Source organism: Lactuca saligna, chromosome 5, assembly GCF_052625555.1.
Source record: "Lactuca saligna cultivar CGN05327 chromosome 5, ASM5262555v1, whole genome shotgun sequence".
NCBI classification, from domain to species: Eukaryota; Viridiplantae; Streptophyta; class Magnoliopsida; order Asterales; family Asteraceae; genus Lactuca; species Lactuca saligna.
This window is the reverse complement of record NC_136421.1, coordinates 192,899,032-192,915,418: the sequence shown is the minus strand read 5'-3', so window position 1 is coordinate 192,915,418 and position 16,387 is coordinate 192,899,032. Positions and strand designations below refer to the sequence as shown.

Below are 16,387 nucleotides of genomic sequence, written 5' to 3'. Positions count from 1 at the left end.
ATTCTTGTCCATTCCCCTAAGGGTCTCACCTGTCACGTTTTCGGGTTTTAGGGCCTCTATTTGAGCTTCCTTGACTTGTGTCGACAGGTGCGAATGGATTGACATGGCTAATAACTTCACTCTTCGGCCAGAGTACTCCTTACTACTAAGGGCATCTACCACGACGTTAGCCTTTCCTGGATGATAGCGAATCTCACATTCGTAGTCGTTGAGCAATTCGACCCAACATCGCTGTCTCATGTTCAACTCCTTCTGATCGAAGATGTGTTGTAGGCTCTTTTGGTCTGTAAAGATAGTGCATTTGGTACCATATAGGTAGTGTCTCCAGATTTTAAGAGCGAAGACCACCGCCCCAAGTTCTAAATCATGAGTGGTGTAATTAACCTCATGCGTTTTCAGTTGTCGTGAAGCATATGCAATAACCTTTCCCCTCTGCATTAGTACACAGCCCAGCCCTTGCTTCGAAGCGTCGCAATACACCACAAAATCTTCGGTCCCTTCTGGGAGAGAAAGGATGGGCGCACTGCAAAGGGCCTGTTTCAAAGTCTGAAATGCAGCGTCTTGCTTTTCTCCCCAATCGTAGGTCACACCTTTCTAGGTTAAGGCGGTAAGAGGCTTTGCGATGCTGGAGAAATTCTGGATGAACCTTCGGTAATAACCAGCAAGACCTAGAAATTGGCGAATTTCTGTTGGTGTAGTTGGCACAGACCAGTTCTTGATAGCCTTGATTTTTTATGGATCCACGTGGATTCCTTCCTTGCTGACCACGTGACCGAGGAAGTCCACCTTTCTAATCCAAAATTCACATTTTGAGAATTTTGCATATAGTCTCTCAGTCCGTAACGTCTCTAAAACTTGCCTCAGATGTTGACCATGCTCTTCTTTATTCTTTGAATAAATGAGTATGTCGTCTATGAATACTATCACGAATTTATCCAAGAATGGACGACATACCCGATTCATTAGATCCATGAACACGGCCGGGGCATTGGTTAGTCCGAACGGCATCACTACGAACTCGTAATGTCCGTATCGTGTTCGGAAGGCCGTCTTGGGAATATCACTCTCCAGGACTCGCAGCTGGTGATATCCCGACCTCAGATCGATCTTGGAGAAGTAGTTGGCTCCTTGGAGTTGGTCGAATAAGTCATCGATTCGGGGTAGGGGGTATCGGTTCTTGATGGTAAGTTTGTTGAGTTCTCGGTAGTCGATGCACATTCTGAATGATCCATCCTTCTTTTTCACGAACAGTACGGGTGCTCCCCATGGCGAGAAGCTCAGCCTGATGAATCCTTTTCCAAGTAGTTCATTCAGTTGGCTGGATAGCTCCTGCATCTCTGCCGGGGCTAATCGATAGGGTGCTTTGGCTACTGGGGTAGCTCTGGGAACTAGATCGATTCGGAACTCAACTTGTCTCGCGGGTGGTATTCCCGGAAGGTCCTCGGGAAAAACGTCGGGAAAATCGCGTACGTCGGGCACACTCTTGATGTCTTGGACTTCGCGTTTCACATCTACAACATGTGCCAAGAATGCGTGACACTCCTTGCGTAGGCATTTCCGAGCTTGGATACTTGAGATGATACGAAGAGTCGTACTTGGTTTGTCGCCCAAGACAATGAAAGTTTCGCCGGTTGGCAGATTAAGGCGAACGGCCTTATCGTAACATAAAATGTCCGCATGATGAGAACTCAGCCAATCCATGCCAATGATGACATCGAAACTCTTAATCGAGACTGGCATGAGGTTGATTGAAAAGGGATTATCGTTTAAAGTTAGGGTGCAGTTTAAGTATATCTCCTTAGTGCCTTCGGTTTTCCCGTTGGCCATTTCTACTATGAATGGTTCACTTAATGATTGTGGTATTGATTTTAGCAGGCCTTTAAAGTCGTGACTCACAAAACTCCTTTCCGCTCCACTATCAAACAAAATGCATGCATACGAGTTATCGAGAAGAAACGTACCCGTAACAACAGTAGGGTCCGCAATGGCTTCATCTTGTCCCATTGCGAAAACTCGCCCCCTTCCGCCGGTATTCCGGTTGTTTGCCTTTGAGCAGTCCCTGCGGTAGTGCCCCGTGTCTCCGCACTCAAAGCAAGCGCGGCTTACCCCGGTATTAGTAGTGGGGATGGATGGTTGGGTTGGCCCTTTGCAATAGCGGGCTGTATGTCCCTTCTTATTACACTTGGTGCATTGAAGATCAGGGCAAGGACTGTGGTGGTGGAAGCTGCATCGGTTGCATTTAGGAAGTTTTCCATTATATGAGCTTGTGGGGGCAGGGTTCACAGGTACAGTCATAGCGTGGATCGCTATTACTTGTTGTTTCTTGGGGTTTTCCTAGAGAGTTTGTCCCCTCCTTTTGTTCCAAGGCCTACTCTGGCCCTGAGCCTCCCTAGGTGGATTTGCGGTTGTTGAAATGATACTGGGTTTTACTCCGTGGTCGATGAGTCGCTGAGCCAGGCGTTTAGCGCTATTGTAGGTAACAGGGCCGGAAGCTAGGACATGCCCTTGAATCTGGGGTGACAACCCCCAAATGTACCTTTCAACCTTCTTTGATTCTGGGTTGACCATGGTAGGGCACAGTGCAGCGAGGTCGTTGAACCTAGCTGTGTAGGTGACTAGGTCAGACCCAGTCATTTTCAGATTCCAGAGCTCCTGCTCCAGTTTTTGCACTTCGCCCCTTGGGCAGTATTCTTCCAGTAGTAGAACCTTTAGATCGTCCCAACTCATGGCGTTAGCGACAGTGAGCGTCACTGAATTCACATGGCTTTTCCACCAAGTGAGGGCTCGATCCACGAAAGTGCAAGCAGCGAACTTGACTTTGCTTGCTTCTAGGCATGAGCAGATCTCGAAGACCGTTTCGGTCTTCTCGAACCATTGCATTAGTGCAATGACTCCCCTAGTTCCATTAAAAGTTTTTGGTTTAGCGTTAGAGAACTCCTTGTAAGTACATTCTCTTCCTTGGCCATGACCAGTGCCATGATTTGGATGATTCGTGCTGCTTCCCGCCCCTCCATATCCGTGAGAGTTTATTTGCGAGAGGGCTGCAATTACTGTTGCTGTGATAGCAACCTGGACCATGGCTGGATCATAAGATGGTGGTGGTGGTACCGTGTCCGTCCTGGGCCTTAGGTTTGGACGAAGAGGCATCGTGCTGCCAAAAGAAAAAAAATATGGAAAAATTTATAAGTTTTGGCAGTTCAGAGTTGAATGATATTGAGTTAACTTCTAATAGTTCTAAGAAGTTGGGTTTGACTGACACAATGTCTTGAGCTTGAAAGTAAAGTTTGAATAGATGTACCAATGAATCGAACGAATTGCGCATGATTAACAACAACAAGAAAAGGGGTATACCCTTATATATATTAAACATATAGTTGTGTTATAGCGGGGTCTAGACAAAATTTCTTGGCCTTTCTAAAGGCCTCCGATTACAGAACAATTTAAAGAAGATAATACTTTTATCCGAAGTCCTAATTTATAACAAAATTTGAGAGTTGGGCAAGTACTACTTGCGGTGCGCTTTGCGTTTGGAGCTCGACTCCGTGTCGGACTGCTTTGACTCCATGAGGCGTCTATCAAACGCAGCTTGTTGTCCATTACAGACATTCCTTGGCATACGTTAGTCGGCTCTTGGACAAATATAGTTGATCAGGGTACATTCTTCCCAGTTCCGATTACATACTTCTAAAGTTATTTACTATGAAACTGTTATTAGTATAAAAATGAGTGCATGCTTACCTTAAAACTAATTAGGTTTACTTTCAAAAGTATGAATTTTTCTCAGAGTGTTTTTGCCCAGTTGAGTTTATAGTTGTATATCAAAAAGGAATGGTTTTGATATACTTAATTCCCTATAAACAAAGCTCTAATACCAATCTGTCACACCCCCAAACCAGAACGGCGGAAACGTTCGGGGGCGGAGGACGTCATATTCAGTATCATAACAGTTCATAGAAAGGAAAGTACACACCACCATATATATTAAAGTTTCCAATATGTTTACATAATTGTATTCATTACATGTTCAAAAGATAAATACATAAACATCATCCAAAAGAAGTAATTAACGCCAGCGCGTTAATCCCAAAAGTTGATTCCCAAACCTGCTTAGCGGTTCCCTGAGAATACAAGTTATTTCAAAGAAAAAGTGTCAACAATTAAGTTGGTGAGTTCATAAGTAGTTTAGAAAAATTGGATGCCATTCCAAAATGGGTGTATATTTTCCAGAAAACGCAGCATTTCAAATGTAAAGAGTTGTGATTTGTTGTATTGAAAGTGAATGTATTAGATCCAGAAAATCCCATATTTTCCCTAATGGTTGAGATACGAGTTGTTGTGTTTTCCAAGAAAAACCCTTATTTTCTTATAAAAGTATGAAATGCATATAAATGTTCGTGTTATAAGTTGTAAATAATTGCACCAGGAAAATCCCTTATTTTCCTATTAGTTGTTTGGTTTGTATGCAGGAGAAACCCTTATTTTCCTAATATAAATGGCAGTCTCTAAGACCGAAAATCGCAAGAAACCGACGTTCTCAAAAGTTGTGTCATAGTTTTATATAGTAAAACTATATGAAGATCGCATTTATTAGATGAAGAATAGTTTTAATAGCTACTCGTTCATAAAAGCATAATACCATAATAATTGTATATCCGATGAGTTTTATAACCATACTAAACATAATATGCCTGTAACGACGTTCTTCAGGCGTCGCAGCGTTATGACAACTGTCACCCCAAAAGACGGACTGTAGCTACCAGTCAGGGCGCGGGATCATGACTTCCCGTATAGATCTATACACATTTGACACGTTCTCCGAACGGGAGACTCTGGTTATAGACAGGACTTGCAGCATTACTTTCTAATAAAGAAAAGTAACGTTTGAAGATATACACGTCTCATGGATTCTCAATTAAGCCCGTATTAAAGTGATAGTTTTCTATGCAAAGTTTATCCTTTTTCCACAATGTTTGACAAAGCAAAATCATAAGTTTTTAGAATGTATAAAACGACTTAACAACGAAAGTTACTTTGAAATCATTATATACTTTGTATAATGTCTAATGCACGCAAAGTATGACAAGAGTTTTCCATAATAGTAATGAGTTCCAAGTGATTTATTCGATAAAACAAGTGAAGTGAAACTTTATAAAATACACGATAATAACCGTATGTTTACTTGTATTCCCCCCCTAAAAGAGTATAAAAGCATTTAAAATGTATTTAAAGTGTGTTTGAAAGGGGTATGAACTCACTTGAAAGTTTGAAGATAGCAAGATGGAAAACCGGGCAGAGTTTCCTCTCGGGAAATGGATTTTCCTCGAAAATCTCGGGATTCCTCGGGAGAAAAATCGACCTTCGGGACTTGCACAAAATGACCAGGGCTTCGGGGTAGTGCGAGCACGGAAAACGAGGTAAAACGCAAGAAAAAGGAGAGAGAATGGGCCATTTTCCCGGGAACCCTCGCATGCTATTTATAGGGGGGCCTGAGAGGCCTCGTACGCGGGGCGTACGCTCGTACGTAGCGCGTACGCGTACGTCATGCGTGACCGAAGCCTCGACTGCCTCGGCCTCGGATGGGACGGCTCAGGCAGTCGGGTCGGATGGGACGGCGGGTCGGACGGGCGGGTCGGGTGCCTCGCATAGGGCGACGTGGACGGTTTGAGGCCAAGTTCCTCGGGTACGCGGGGCGTACAGGAGTACGCAGCGCGTACCTCGGATGAGGACGCTGACTCCCCTTCAGATAATACCGAAGTTTTAATAAAAAAATATATATAAATTAATTATCAAACTTCGAAAATTCATATCTCCTTCATACGAACTCCGTTTTTGACGTTCTTTATATCCCCGCGAAGGTGAGACTACGATCTACAACTTTCATTTAGATTCCGTTGGCAAATTCCGGAATTATTTTTATTATTTATTTATTAAAATGACGTGATTAAGGAATTTCTTTAAAACTTCATAACTTATTCATACGATGTCCGATTTGAGCGTTCTTTTTATGCATGTTTGTAGTTTAAAGATATCTACGACTTTCATTTAGACACCTAAGGTCGGAAAGTGTTTTATTGAAACTTTGCGTTTTTACGCAACTTCGTATTGCTGGTTTTTGTCGGAAAACTTAGAATGAGCATAACTTCTTCGTTATAACTCGGATTTTTGTGTTATTTATATGTTTGGAAACCTTAAGACGATAACTACCACATAGTGTACTCCAAATAGAGTTTTTGAATACTTCATTTTTCGATGATATTCTATTTCCTTTCTCAAAGAGGTTACAGGACTCGATTTTTACTGACTTGAAATAACGGGTTGTTACAGGCCCCCCTTTAACTATATGTACTAAGACTCGGCTGTTTGGTTTGTCTTTTATATTAATGTAAGTTTTCCCAAGTTTGAGCTATCTTTACTATGAATATAGTTTGCATTACCTTTTAAGTGAGAATATCACTATAAGAACGTAATGGGAAAATGAAAGTGTTCAGTAATATTTGTATAAATAACTACTGATGCACTTACTACCTTAAAACCAATTAGTTAAATTAAGGTAACATGCGATAAGGTTATAACCATGCTTGATCAACCCAGTGTAAGTACACGACGTTTTTCAAGCGTCGAAAAGGTATGACATTTGTTCACCCGTGGACCTGCAGACCCCACTGTAGCTAGTAGCAAGATGTGGGATGGTCAATCCCGTATAGATCTATACACAAAACTCACGCTTTCCCTCCAGGATACTCTGGTTACCAAAACGTAACACAAAAATTGAATTGTTGTACCACAAAGTAGTATCTCACATTATTATTATTTGTTCTTGTTATCGTATGTTCCTTCCTGTTCTTGTTATAGTATGAACTGAACCCCTAGACTATACCTATTATAGTTTACTAGTATGTTTGTTTTGAACTATCCCTAATTTGTAGAAAAGTCTCTATTATCTACTGAGTTATGCATCAACTTTGAAAACAGGGTTTTTATAAACAATAATATAACATTTTTATAAAAGAGTTGTTGAATTGATTTGATTACTTACAAAAGCATAAGTAATCTCTTTAATGTGATTATTATCACATGTAAATATTTACACAATAATATTGTGTTCAACTTGTATCCCCCCCCCCCCCCCTTAAAAGCATTGAAAACATTTAAAAGATTGATTATAGGGTTATGAACTCACCTTATGTGGGTGATTGATTCATCGTAAATGACATATAATGGCATATATATATATATATATATATATATATATATATATATATATATATATAGGCATGCGATTAGTGTTTTAAACAACTAACATGAAATGAAACAACCTTAGGGACTAGGAAACACTTGAAATGAAGTGTTACAATCACATGTGATTGTATGAAAGGGAGTTTACGGCTAAAGGAGTAGGTATTCACGTCTATGCAAGAGTTTACGACCATGCAAGGCTTTACAGCTGTAAACTCTTGATGTTCATGCATTTTTGGTGCTTGATTCATGCTAAAAGGTTGTTTGTTTCATGAGGCTTCATGAGTTTCTAGTGTATAACAAGAATATGTAAGAATTCTTATGATTTAGAAGCATTTAGAAGTTCATGGCCACCAAGAACAAGTGTGTGTTCTTGGTGTTCTTGGTGAAAGATTATCATCTTGAAGATCTAGACCAAAAGTGATGAATCCATGGATGGAATCAAAGGGTTTTACTTGATTAAGAAGGATATCAATTAAATATGGAAGAATAACTTACACTGTTGAAGATCAAGGAGGATATCCTTGATGATACTTGAGAAAGAATGGAAGTTCTTGACTTGAATATGTGAGTAATGAAGAAATAATGAAGTAATTCTATCTATATATCGAAGTGATTGCGGCCGAGGAGTTTACGGCCCGAGGTTACGGATGTACACTGAGGGTTCACGATCCGAAGTGGTTTGCAGCTCTCAGGTTTACGGCTCGGAGTTCACGACTGTGAGGAGTTTGCGTCCATGCGAAGGTTCTCGTTTCTTTAAATATATTCACTTCCAAACCTTAATACTCCTATTTAATCTAGGCTTCAACAATTATAACCCAATAAACCATCTATTTTAAGGCTATGGAAGGATTAAGTTTGATCAATGTTGACTTAACGAGAATTAAAAAAAAATTCCGGTTGTCACACTTAAGTCCCGTTATAACTTGGTCTCCAAGTCCTACTTGACTTAGGATTCCAACAATCACCCCCGAATCTCTAAGTCCTTCTAGAGGGTTGTTCAATCCCGATCAAGATCCACAGTTCCTTGAACTTGGTTCGAGCTAGCGGTTTTGGATGAATATCCTCCCTTTATTCTTCATCGGGAATGTATTCCATCTCCACTTGATTGTTTTCAACACAATTATGAATGAAGTGAAACCTCGTGTGAATGTGTTTACTCCTTCTGTGAAAAACAAGATTTTTCGTTAGTTCGATAGCTAACTTGTTATCAACTCTTAAAACCACTTTCTCTTGTACTTTGTTCTTGATTTCTCCGAAAAAATCTTGAAGTCATTTTGCTTGACATGTGGTCATCATGGCTGCCATGAAATCCGCCTCGCAAGATGATAAAGCAACGGTATCTTGCTTTTGCGAATACCATGTTATCGGAGATGACCCGTAGTAGAAAATGTGACCGTTTGTGCTTTTTCCGTCATCCGGGTCAACATTGTGACTACTATCACTATAACCCAAAAGTCTACTTTTCCCATCCTCTCGTACTTGATTCTGTATCCCGTTGTTCCCCGTAAGTACCTCAGGATATGTTTGATTGCTCCGCTATGTGATTCTCGTGGACTTTGCATGCATCAGCTAACAACTCCAACCGCATATGTCATATCGGGTCTTGTTTGCAAGAGATATCTAAGTCATCCTACCACCTTTAGATATTGTGTCGGGTCGATTTCGGGCTCATCTTTAGTCTTTAACAATTTATTTCCTGGTTCCATTGGAATGTGGGTCGGACTACGATCATGTAAACCAACTTCTTTTAGAATGCGTTGATCATATGCTTCTTGGTTTATAGTAATCCTTGATTCCTCTTTCTTAACTTTAATGTCAACGTAATAAGTCAATCTTCCAAGATCCGACATCTCAAAGTTCTTAGACATCTCTAATTTGAACCTCTTGATCATGCTTAAATTTGTACTTGTGACAAATAAATCATCAACATAAATTGCCAAAATCAACAAGTTAGATCCTTCATTTTTCTGGTACACCGATGGTTCTTTCATGTACTTTTGAAATTCCATACTCTTCAAAATCCCGTCAAGCTTCGTGTTCCATGCTCGAGGTGTTTGTCTTAGACCATATAGTGCTTTCGTAAGGCGATATACTTTATGTTTGTTGCCTTTCTTTATATAGCTTTCCGGTTGTGATACGTAAACATTTTCCTTCACTTCTCCATGTAAGTGGTGAAGCTCCCACCTATGAGTAGCAGCCAAGGCTATAAGAAATCACATGGTTTCGATTCGTGCTACTGGAGTAAATACTTCTTGCAAATTAATATCGCGTTTTTGCTTGTAACCTTTAGCAACCAACCTTGCCTTGTATTTATTAATGATGTCGTCTACATTTTCTTTAATCTGAACACCCACTTGAGTGCAATTGGTTTCACCCCCATAGGCTTGTTCACGAGTGTCTAAGTATTATTCTTGTTTATAGAATTGATTTCTACATCCATGGCTTTGACCCACTCTGGTTCTTTCTTTACTTCTTCAACCGATACCAGCTTGTCATTGGTTGTTAGAAGAAGTTATTCGAGATTATCCATATCAAGCTCATAATATTGAAATCGTCTTAGAGGTATTCTTGTTCTCAAGGGCCTTTGGTTTGCAGCTCCTTGTTAAACATTATTATTAACCGGACACCCAAATATACGAACATTTTCTAAATTCGATTTTCTTTTATACAACTTTTCGTATGGAATTGTATCACCAAGGACTCATGTGTAAACATGATTGATTAGAGTTGTAAACCGGTTTACCGCTTCTCCCTATACATAGTTTAGAACATGCATTGCCTTCATTATACTTTGTGTCGTGTTCATAAGTGTTCGGTTTCTTCGTTCCACAATTCTGTTTTGTTGTGGAGAGTATGGAGCGGTAAGGTAGTGTTTGACTCCGTTTTGATCACAAAAAGAATTAAACTCGAGACAAGTAAACTCACCTCCTCGATCACTTCTAAACACCTTCAAAGGCTTTCCAATTTCATTCTCCACCAAAGCTTTGAATTTTTTGTAGTGTGTAAATACCTCACTTTTTTCTTTCATGGGATAAATCCACATAAATCATGAAAAATCATCAATTAGTGTAAAAATATACCGATTTTGACCTTGGTTGTCGGCGTGATCGGACCGCATAAATCACCGTGAACTAGTTCCAATGGTCGTTTTGCTTTATATGTTGTCATAGTCGGGAAAGACTTCCTTGTTTGCTTGCCCACAAAGCAAGACTCACACAATTGATTCTCATGATCAAATTGGAGTAACCCTTTGATTATACCCTTCTTGGACATCTTTTTCATTGACTCAAAATTGATGTGCCCAAGTCTTGCATGCCATCGCCACATATCTTTATTTAGTCTCAAATGAAGGCAAATAAGTGCTCCAATTTGTAAATTTATTTTATAAAAGCGGTTTGGAGTTCTTTGTACTTTCATTAATAAGCAATTATTGACATCGTACATGGTCAAATAGTTGTCTTTCATTCAAATATAACACTCGGATTCGGTTGCTTGTTCGAGACTAATAATATTGTTCTTGAGATCCAGTATGTAATAAATCTCCGTCATCAGCCTTTGTTGACTCCTCTTGCCTTGGAAAAGTATAACGCTTTTTTCCTTTATTTTTACACACGAATTATCTCCAAATTTAACCCTCCCGGTTATGTCGTCATCATATTCGGAGAAAAATGACTGGTTTCGCGTCATATGAATGCTTGCCCGGTTATCCAAATATTACACATCGTTATCTTGTGAGTCGTATCGAGACGGTATCACATTTTCTTCGTTTAAAAACACGGTCTCGTGTAAAAATACGATCTCGACGGTATCGTTATATTCGGTAAAATTACTTTCTTGTAATTTTTTAATTCAGTCTAGGCATTGAGACGCAAAGTGGTCTGATTTATTGCACAAGTAATAAATAATTTTGCACCGGTCTTTCTTTATTTTTCTAGTTCGGGTCATTACTATTGATGGGCTGATTTAATTTTTGATTTTGTTATTGGGCCATTGTTGTTTGACCTTTCCACCATGAGAAGCCCGGTTAGCACTATTTGATCCACCAGACCCATTAAACCCATTCACATTATTAGACCCATTAGGACCCTTCCCTTTCGTTCCCTTCTGTGACTTCCGATTCGTACTTCCACCATGGTCGACGAATAGAACTTTCACTTGACCCTTCCCGCCGATGTCCTCCTACCTAAACTCCTCTTTGTACGCCTTCAATCACCCAACTACATCCTCGAATCCGATAGTTTTTAGGTCTAAAACATGATCCAGCGAAGCCACTATGTGAATGAACTTCTCTCTCGGTAACGATTTAAGAAACTTCTTCACAAGCTTCGTCTCATCAATTACTTCTCCTAGGGCTGCCAATTTTAAGGCTAATCCAGACAATTTTCCCGTAAAATCGTCAATCAATTCCGATTGAGACATCTGCAAGTGGTCGAATTTCGCCATCAAGGTTTGTAACCTAGCTTCCTTCACACAGTTAACAACTACGTGCCTAGCTTTGATTGCATCCCACAACACCTTTGAGGACTTCACATCTTCGATTTGCATAATCAAAGTCTCCAGGATCACCTGATACAACAACCCCATTGACTGGTAATCTTTTTCTTCATTCTTCTCCGTTCCTAGATCGATTACGGTCCATGCCTTCTGAATCCGCAACACCACCTTCATTCTTAGTGCCTATACAATGTAGTTGGTTGAATTAAGCATGGGACATTGCACCGAAGTGGCTCCAATTTCCTTCTCCCTCACCGGAGCATCGCCTAAAGTCCCTTCATCCCCTGTCGTGTCGACCATTATGCTCAACAAGTAAGAAATTCGATCTCAAAGCACTATGTTCTTGGCTCTGATACCAATTCAAGTCAAGAAAGTATAACACAAACAACTAATCAAACTATCTCTTTGATTAAATGAGAAAGTAACTCAAAACTCAATTTGTAAATACAACATGGCTAAAAAAGATGGATATATAGATTCTAATCTACCGACTTGTAATTAGAATTGTATTAGGACTCTTAAAGCTACTTGCTTAAGTCTCGTTATAACTTATTCTCCAAATCCTACTTGACTTAGGATTCCAACAGTTTGGGTCACATCCCAAGGCTAAATCAGTTAAAAAGCCTCTTGGCCATGTTTGGAGGTTCTACCCGAATCATAAATTAATATTATGTTTTTATATCAACACCACCGGGTTTCTTGATTATTACATTACATATGGATATTTTATTCTTAGTAAATTGAATAATATATATACACCATATTTCTAAATTCAGTAATATAAAAGATATCGTAATTTTCATATAGTATTATAGTATTATTGGTTCCCTTGTGATGTAGTCACATGTTTAAGTCGAATAAAATGGAGAGTTGGACATAATCATATAAATATCATAAATTAATATTATGTATCTGATCAATTAATTTAATAAGTACATTGATATATATAGAAAAAAGAATTTTAAACAAAAATGAATTACGTAATATCACATTCTATCTGAGGTAACCATCAATCACTAGATGTAGTAAAAGAAAGCTAAAGCTATGGCCAAGAAAGTGAAGGGTACCACAGTGGTGAAAGATGGAGCAGAACTGGGTGATGGTGGTGGCAGAATGGTGGTATCTGTGGGAGAAGGGGCGTTACTGCCGGAGGGAGATTGGCCGAAGGTGGGTGGTGATATTGGGCTAGCTTCGTCGGAAGAAGGGGCAGGGGAGGAGGTTGGTGGTGAGGTTGTAGTGGAGGGAGCAGGGGTTGGGGTTGGGGTTGGGGTGGCGGTTGGTGGAGAAACCGGTGTGGGGATGACAGGTGCCGGTGTTGGTGATGGAGCAGGGGTGGCAGACGCGGCGGAGACGTTGATGGTTAACTTCTGACCAATTTGGCAATGAGTGCCAACGGTGCAGATGTAATAGTGAGTGCCAGGTGCGTTCAAGGTGACTCTAGCGGGACCGGTGGTGGCAATGGAGATGGGGTTGGCGGTGGTGCATGGTGCGTACGCCGCCTGAGCTACTTCAGCAACATTATGGAATCCGGTGGTGAAGTTAAAGAGAAGAACATCGCCGACTCTGAAGGTCTGACCTGATGCCCAGGTTGTGTAAGCAGAAGGTCCGTTGGGAGGAATATTCCAACCCAAGGCGTCGCCGACCACATGGGTAGTCTGAGCCACCGTGTCGTGAAACTGTACAGATGCAAGCATGAGCGCCATAATCACCACCAAATTGAACTTTAAACCTGACATTTTCTGTCCTTTAACTTCTTGTAAAGAGAAATCTCAGATGATTATTTGAATTCTTGAAAGGTTTGAAGGATGATGTTGATTCGAGAAGTTGGCTGTGTTTAAGTTTTAATTTATAGGGAAACAAGGCATGTGGAGTCAATACAACCAAAAGAAGTCAAATAGTTTTTGATTCACGCGGATAATTAACTTTGGTTGGTTTCTCTTTTGAGTTGTTCCAACTTTTTTCCCACTATGTTATGATCTGTTCCAAGATAATATATTTGTTGCTACCTTTTTCATATATTTTCTACACTATATATATATATATATATATATATATATATATATATATATATATATATATATATATATATATATATATATATATATATATATACACATATATATATATATATATACACATATATATATATATATATATATATATATATATATATATATATACACATATATATATATATATATATATATGTGTATATATATATATATATATATATATATATATATATATATTAGTGTTTGTTATTTTTATAGTGTGTAAGTTTTAGTAATCGGAATCTCCTGAGTATAATCAATAAGAACTTGGGTGTGAATGTGTGATGATTTGTCACGTTAATAAGTGTTCAAATTAAAATAATATATTGTTTGACTTCTTGACATCATGACTAATTCAATATTAACTTTTAAATAGATTTTTTTTTTGTTGAAATATAGACGTGTTTTTACAAATTGACGGAGAAAATGGATAGAATCCAATGGAAGCTTCCAGCAGTCAAAATGAGCTATATTTGATTCAACGTCCCAATTCCTTACGAGTTACTACTAGTGACATATCACGTACGTATGGCATGTTTTATCAATTTATTTATAAATCCACTGATTTCTTTTTTTTTTTTTTTTTTTTGGAAAGGGAATTTCCCTAACGAGGGTTTCCGGGCCAGCTTTCGCGCACCGACTAATCCCCGCTGCAAACATAAAGCTTTGCCTCATGCCCTGGAGTCACTGCAGACGAACCTCCATGGCCACAAGGGCTGAGTGGTGCCAGGATTTGAACATGGGTCAATAGGTTATCCACCATATCTTCCACATGCCTTACCAAATCACCACAACCCAAGTGGTTAAATCCACTGATTTCTCTTATACAGGTCTTGGTGATAGCAAACTAATGTAAAATCTTAAAATACTAATTTTTTATTTAATTTCGTTTTTATTTAGTAAATAATATTATTTTAAATTTAAAAATTATTGTTTTTATCAAAATTTAATATATATATATATACACACACACACACACACACACACACACACGATTAACACAGTTTGAAAGATGGATAAATGTAAAGATGTTATGTTGACGTGTCAACTCAGGGTATGTATGGGGCGGTTTGGTTCGGTTATTGATCAAAATCGAACCATAACCATTATGATTGGTTAATGTATTTTGATAGCCATTGAGTATGGTTAATATTGGTTATGGTTAATGGTTTTTGTCGGTTAACGGTTTTGGTTAATGGTTAATATTGGTTAACCATAATCTTCAGAATAATATAAACAGTGAAAGTATATTGGCATAAAAATAAAAAGAGAATACAAAAAGTCATCGGCACTAATGTTTGTAACCTAGCTTATGGTAATAGAATGAAATGTGTACCTTTGATACTCAGAGTGATATAACCCATAATCACATTCAAAACAAAAAAAAACATTCAATAAAAAGTATAAAAAATTAAAAGAATTGACACTAATAACTTCATATATTGATAATTGATATTAACATTAAAATAAAGTCAAAAATTCATACATGTTAAATGCAATTAAATAAAAAACTATAAAATAAAATAGCTAAACATTTATATTACGTGTTATCTGGATAAAAAATAAAACAATCACTCATATACATTCAATATGATTAAGTCAAAAACAGAAAATAAAAAAGCAATTTTTTTTTAGAAAAAATACATTCTTAATATATCATAAAGTGAAGAAGAACTAAAAACATAACTTACCTAGAAGTTTTGATTATAAATAAAAAAAAACCTTCGAATAAAGCTATAAAGTCAAAACAATCTTTTATTAGGATTAACGGTGTGAGAAGCCTCCGATTAGGATTATGAGTGTGAAGATTAAACTAATTGTGAATAATGTTTACAAATTATAGAATTAGCCGATTAGGAATTACAACATTAATCAATAATCTAACTCAATGCATGATTGGAAAATTGTATGTGTCTGCATGATCTACGTGATCATCCTTTGATAGTTTGATTACACATTCCTCTCCTGATAAGTGAGGATTACTGAATTATTTATGGAAATTTAATGGGTCTTAAATAAGTTTGACTATATTATTTTATATATAATACATACTTTTTATGCATTAGAATATAAAGTTAACGGTTCGGTTAATAATGGTTCGGTTAACCTATAAAACCATAACCGAACCGTTTCTTATCGGTTAACAAAAATTAGAAACCGAACCAACGGTTTTTAAAATGGTTCGGTTATATCGGTTAATTTGGTTATGGTTCGGTTTTTTGGTTATTATGCTCACCCCTATGTCAACAAAATAATGAAAGATATATGATGAAAACAACGTATGGTCTTAGACCAATGGGAGTACATGACACCTAACACTACGGTGTCTTACCTAGCACTGTGGTGGTATGGTAAACACCACACCGACCAAGTGTGGTAGGTTGGTTGTAGGATTGGTTACAATGAAGTTCTACCATACGGGAAATACAAACATACTACTCAAATGTAGTATTTTGTGCATAAAAATGTATATTGTGTTGGGTTAGTGGGTGTAGACGTGTAGTATGACACCTATTAGTTTTATAAGATGAGGGAATATGACATGACAAACTAAAATTGTGGTAAGATGTGATTCCACAAACCTTTGGGTAACTTTTCCAATG

General features: G+C 38.3%; 1 protein-coding gene and 1 long non-coding RNA gene across 2 annotated transcripts; one reads left to right on the top strand and one right to left on the bottom strand.

The window, feature by feature from the left end:
* The first annotated feature begins 11,316 nt into the window (after positions 1-11,316).
* On the top strand, positions 11,317-14,691 carry LOC144998228 (uncharacterized). The gene is made up of 4 exons (XR_013660201.1): positions 11,317-11,829; positions 11,930-12,045; positions 14,184-14,306; positions 14,380-14,691. It is a non-coding gene; the product is annotated as an uncharacterized LOC144998228 (long non-coding RNA).
* On the bottom strand, positions 12,623-13,563 carry LOC144998227 (blue copper protein-like). Its single transcript, XM_078958042.1, has one exon. The coding sequence runs from the start codon at positions 13,467-13,469 to the stop codon at positions 12,750-12,752; it is 720 nt and encodes a 239-aa protein (XP_078814168.1). The 5' UTR covers positions 13,470-13,563; the 3' UTR covers positions 12,623-12,749.
* Positions 14,692-16,387: the final 1,696 nt, after the last annotated feature.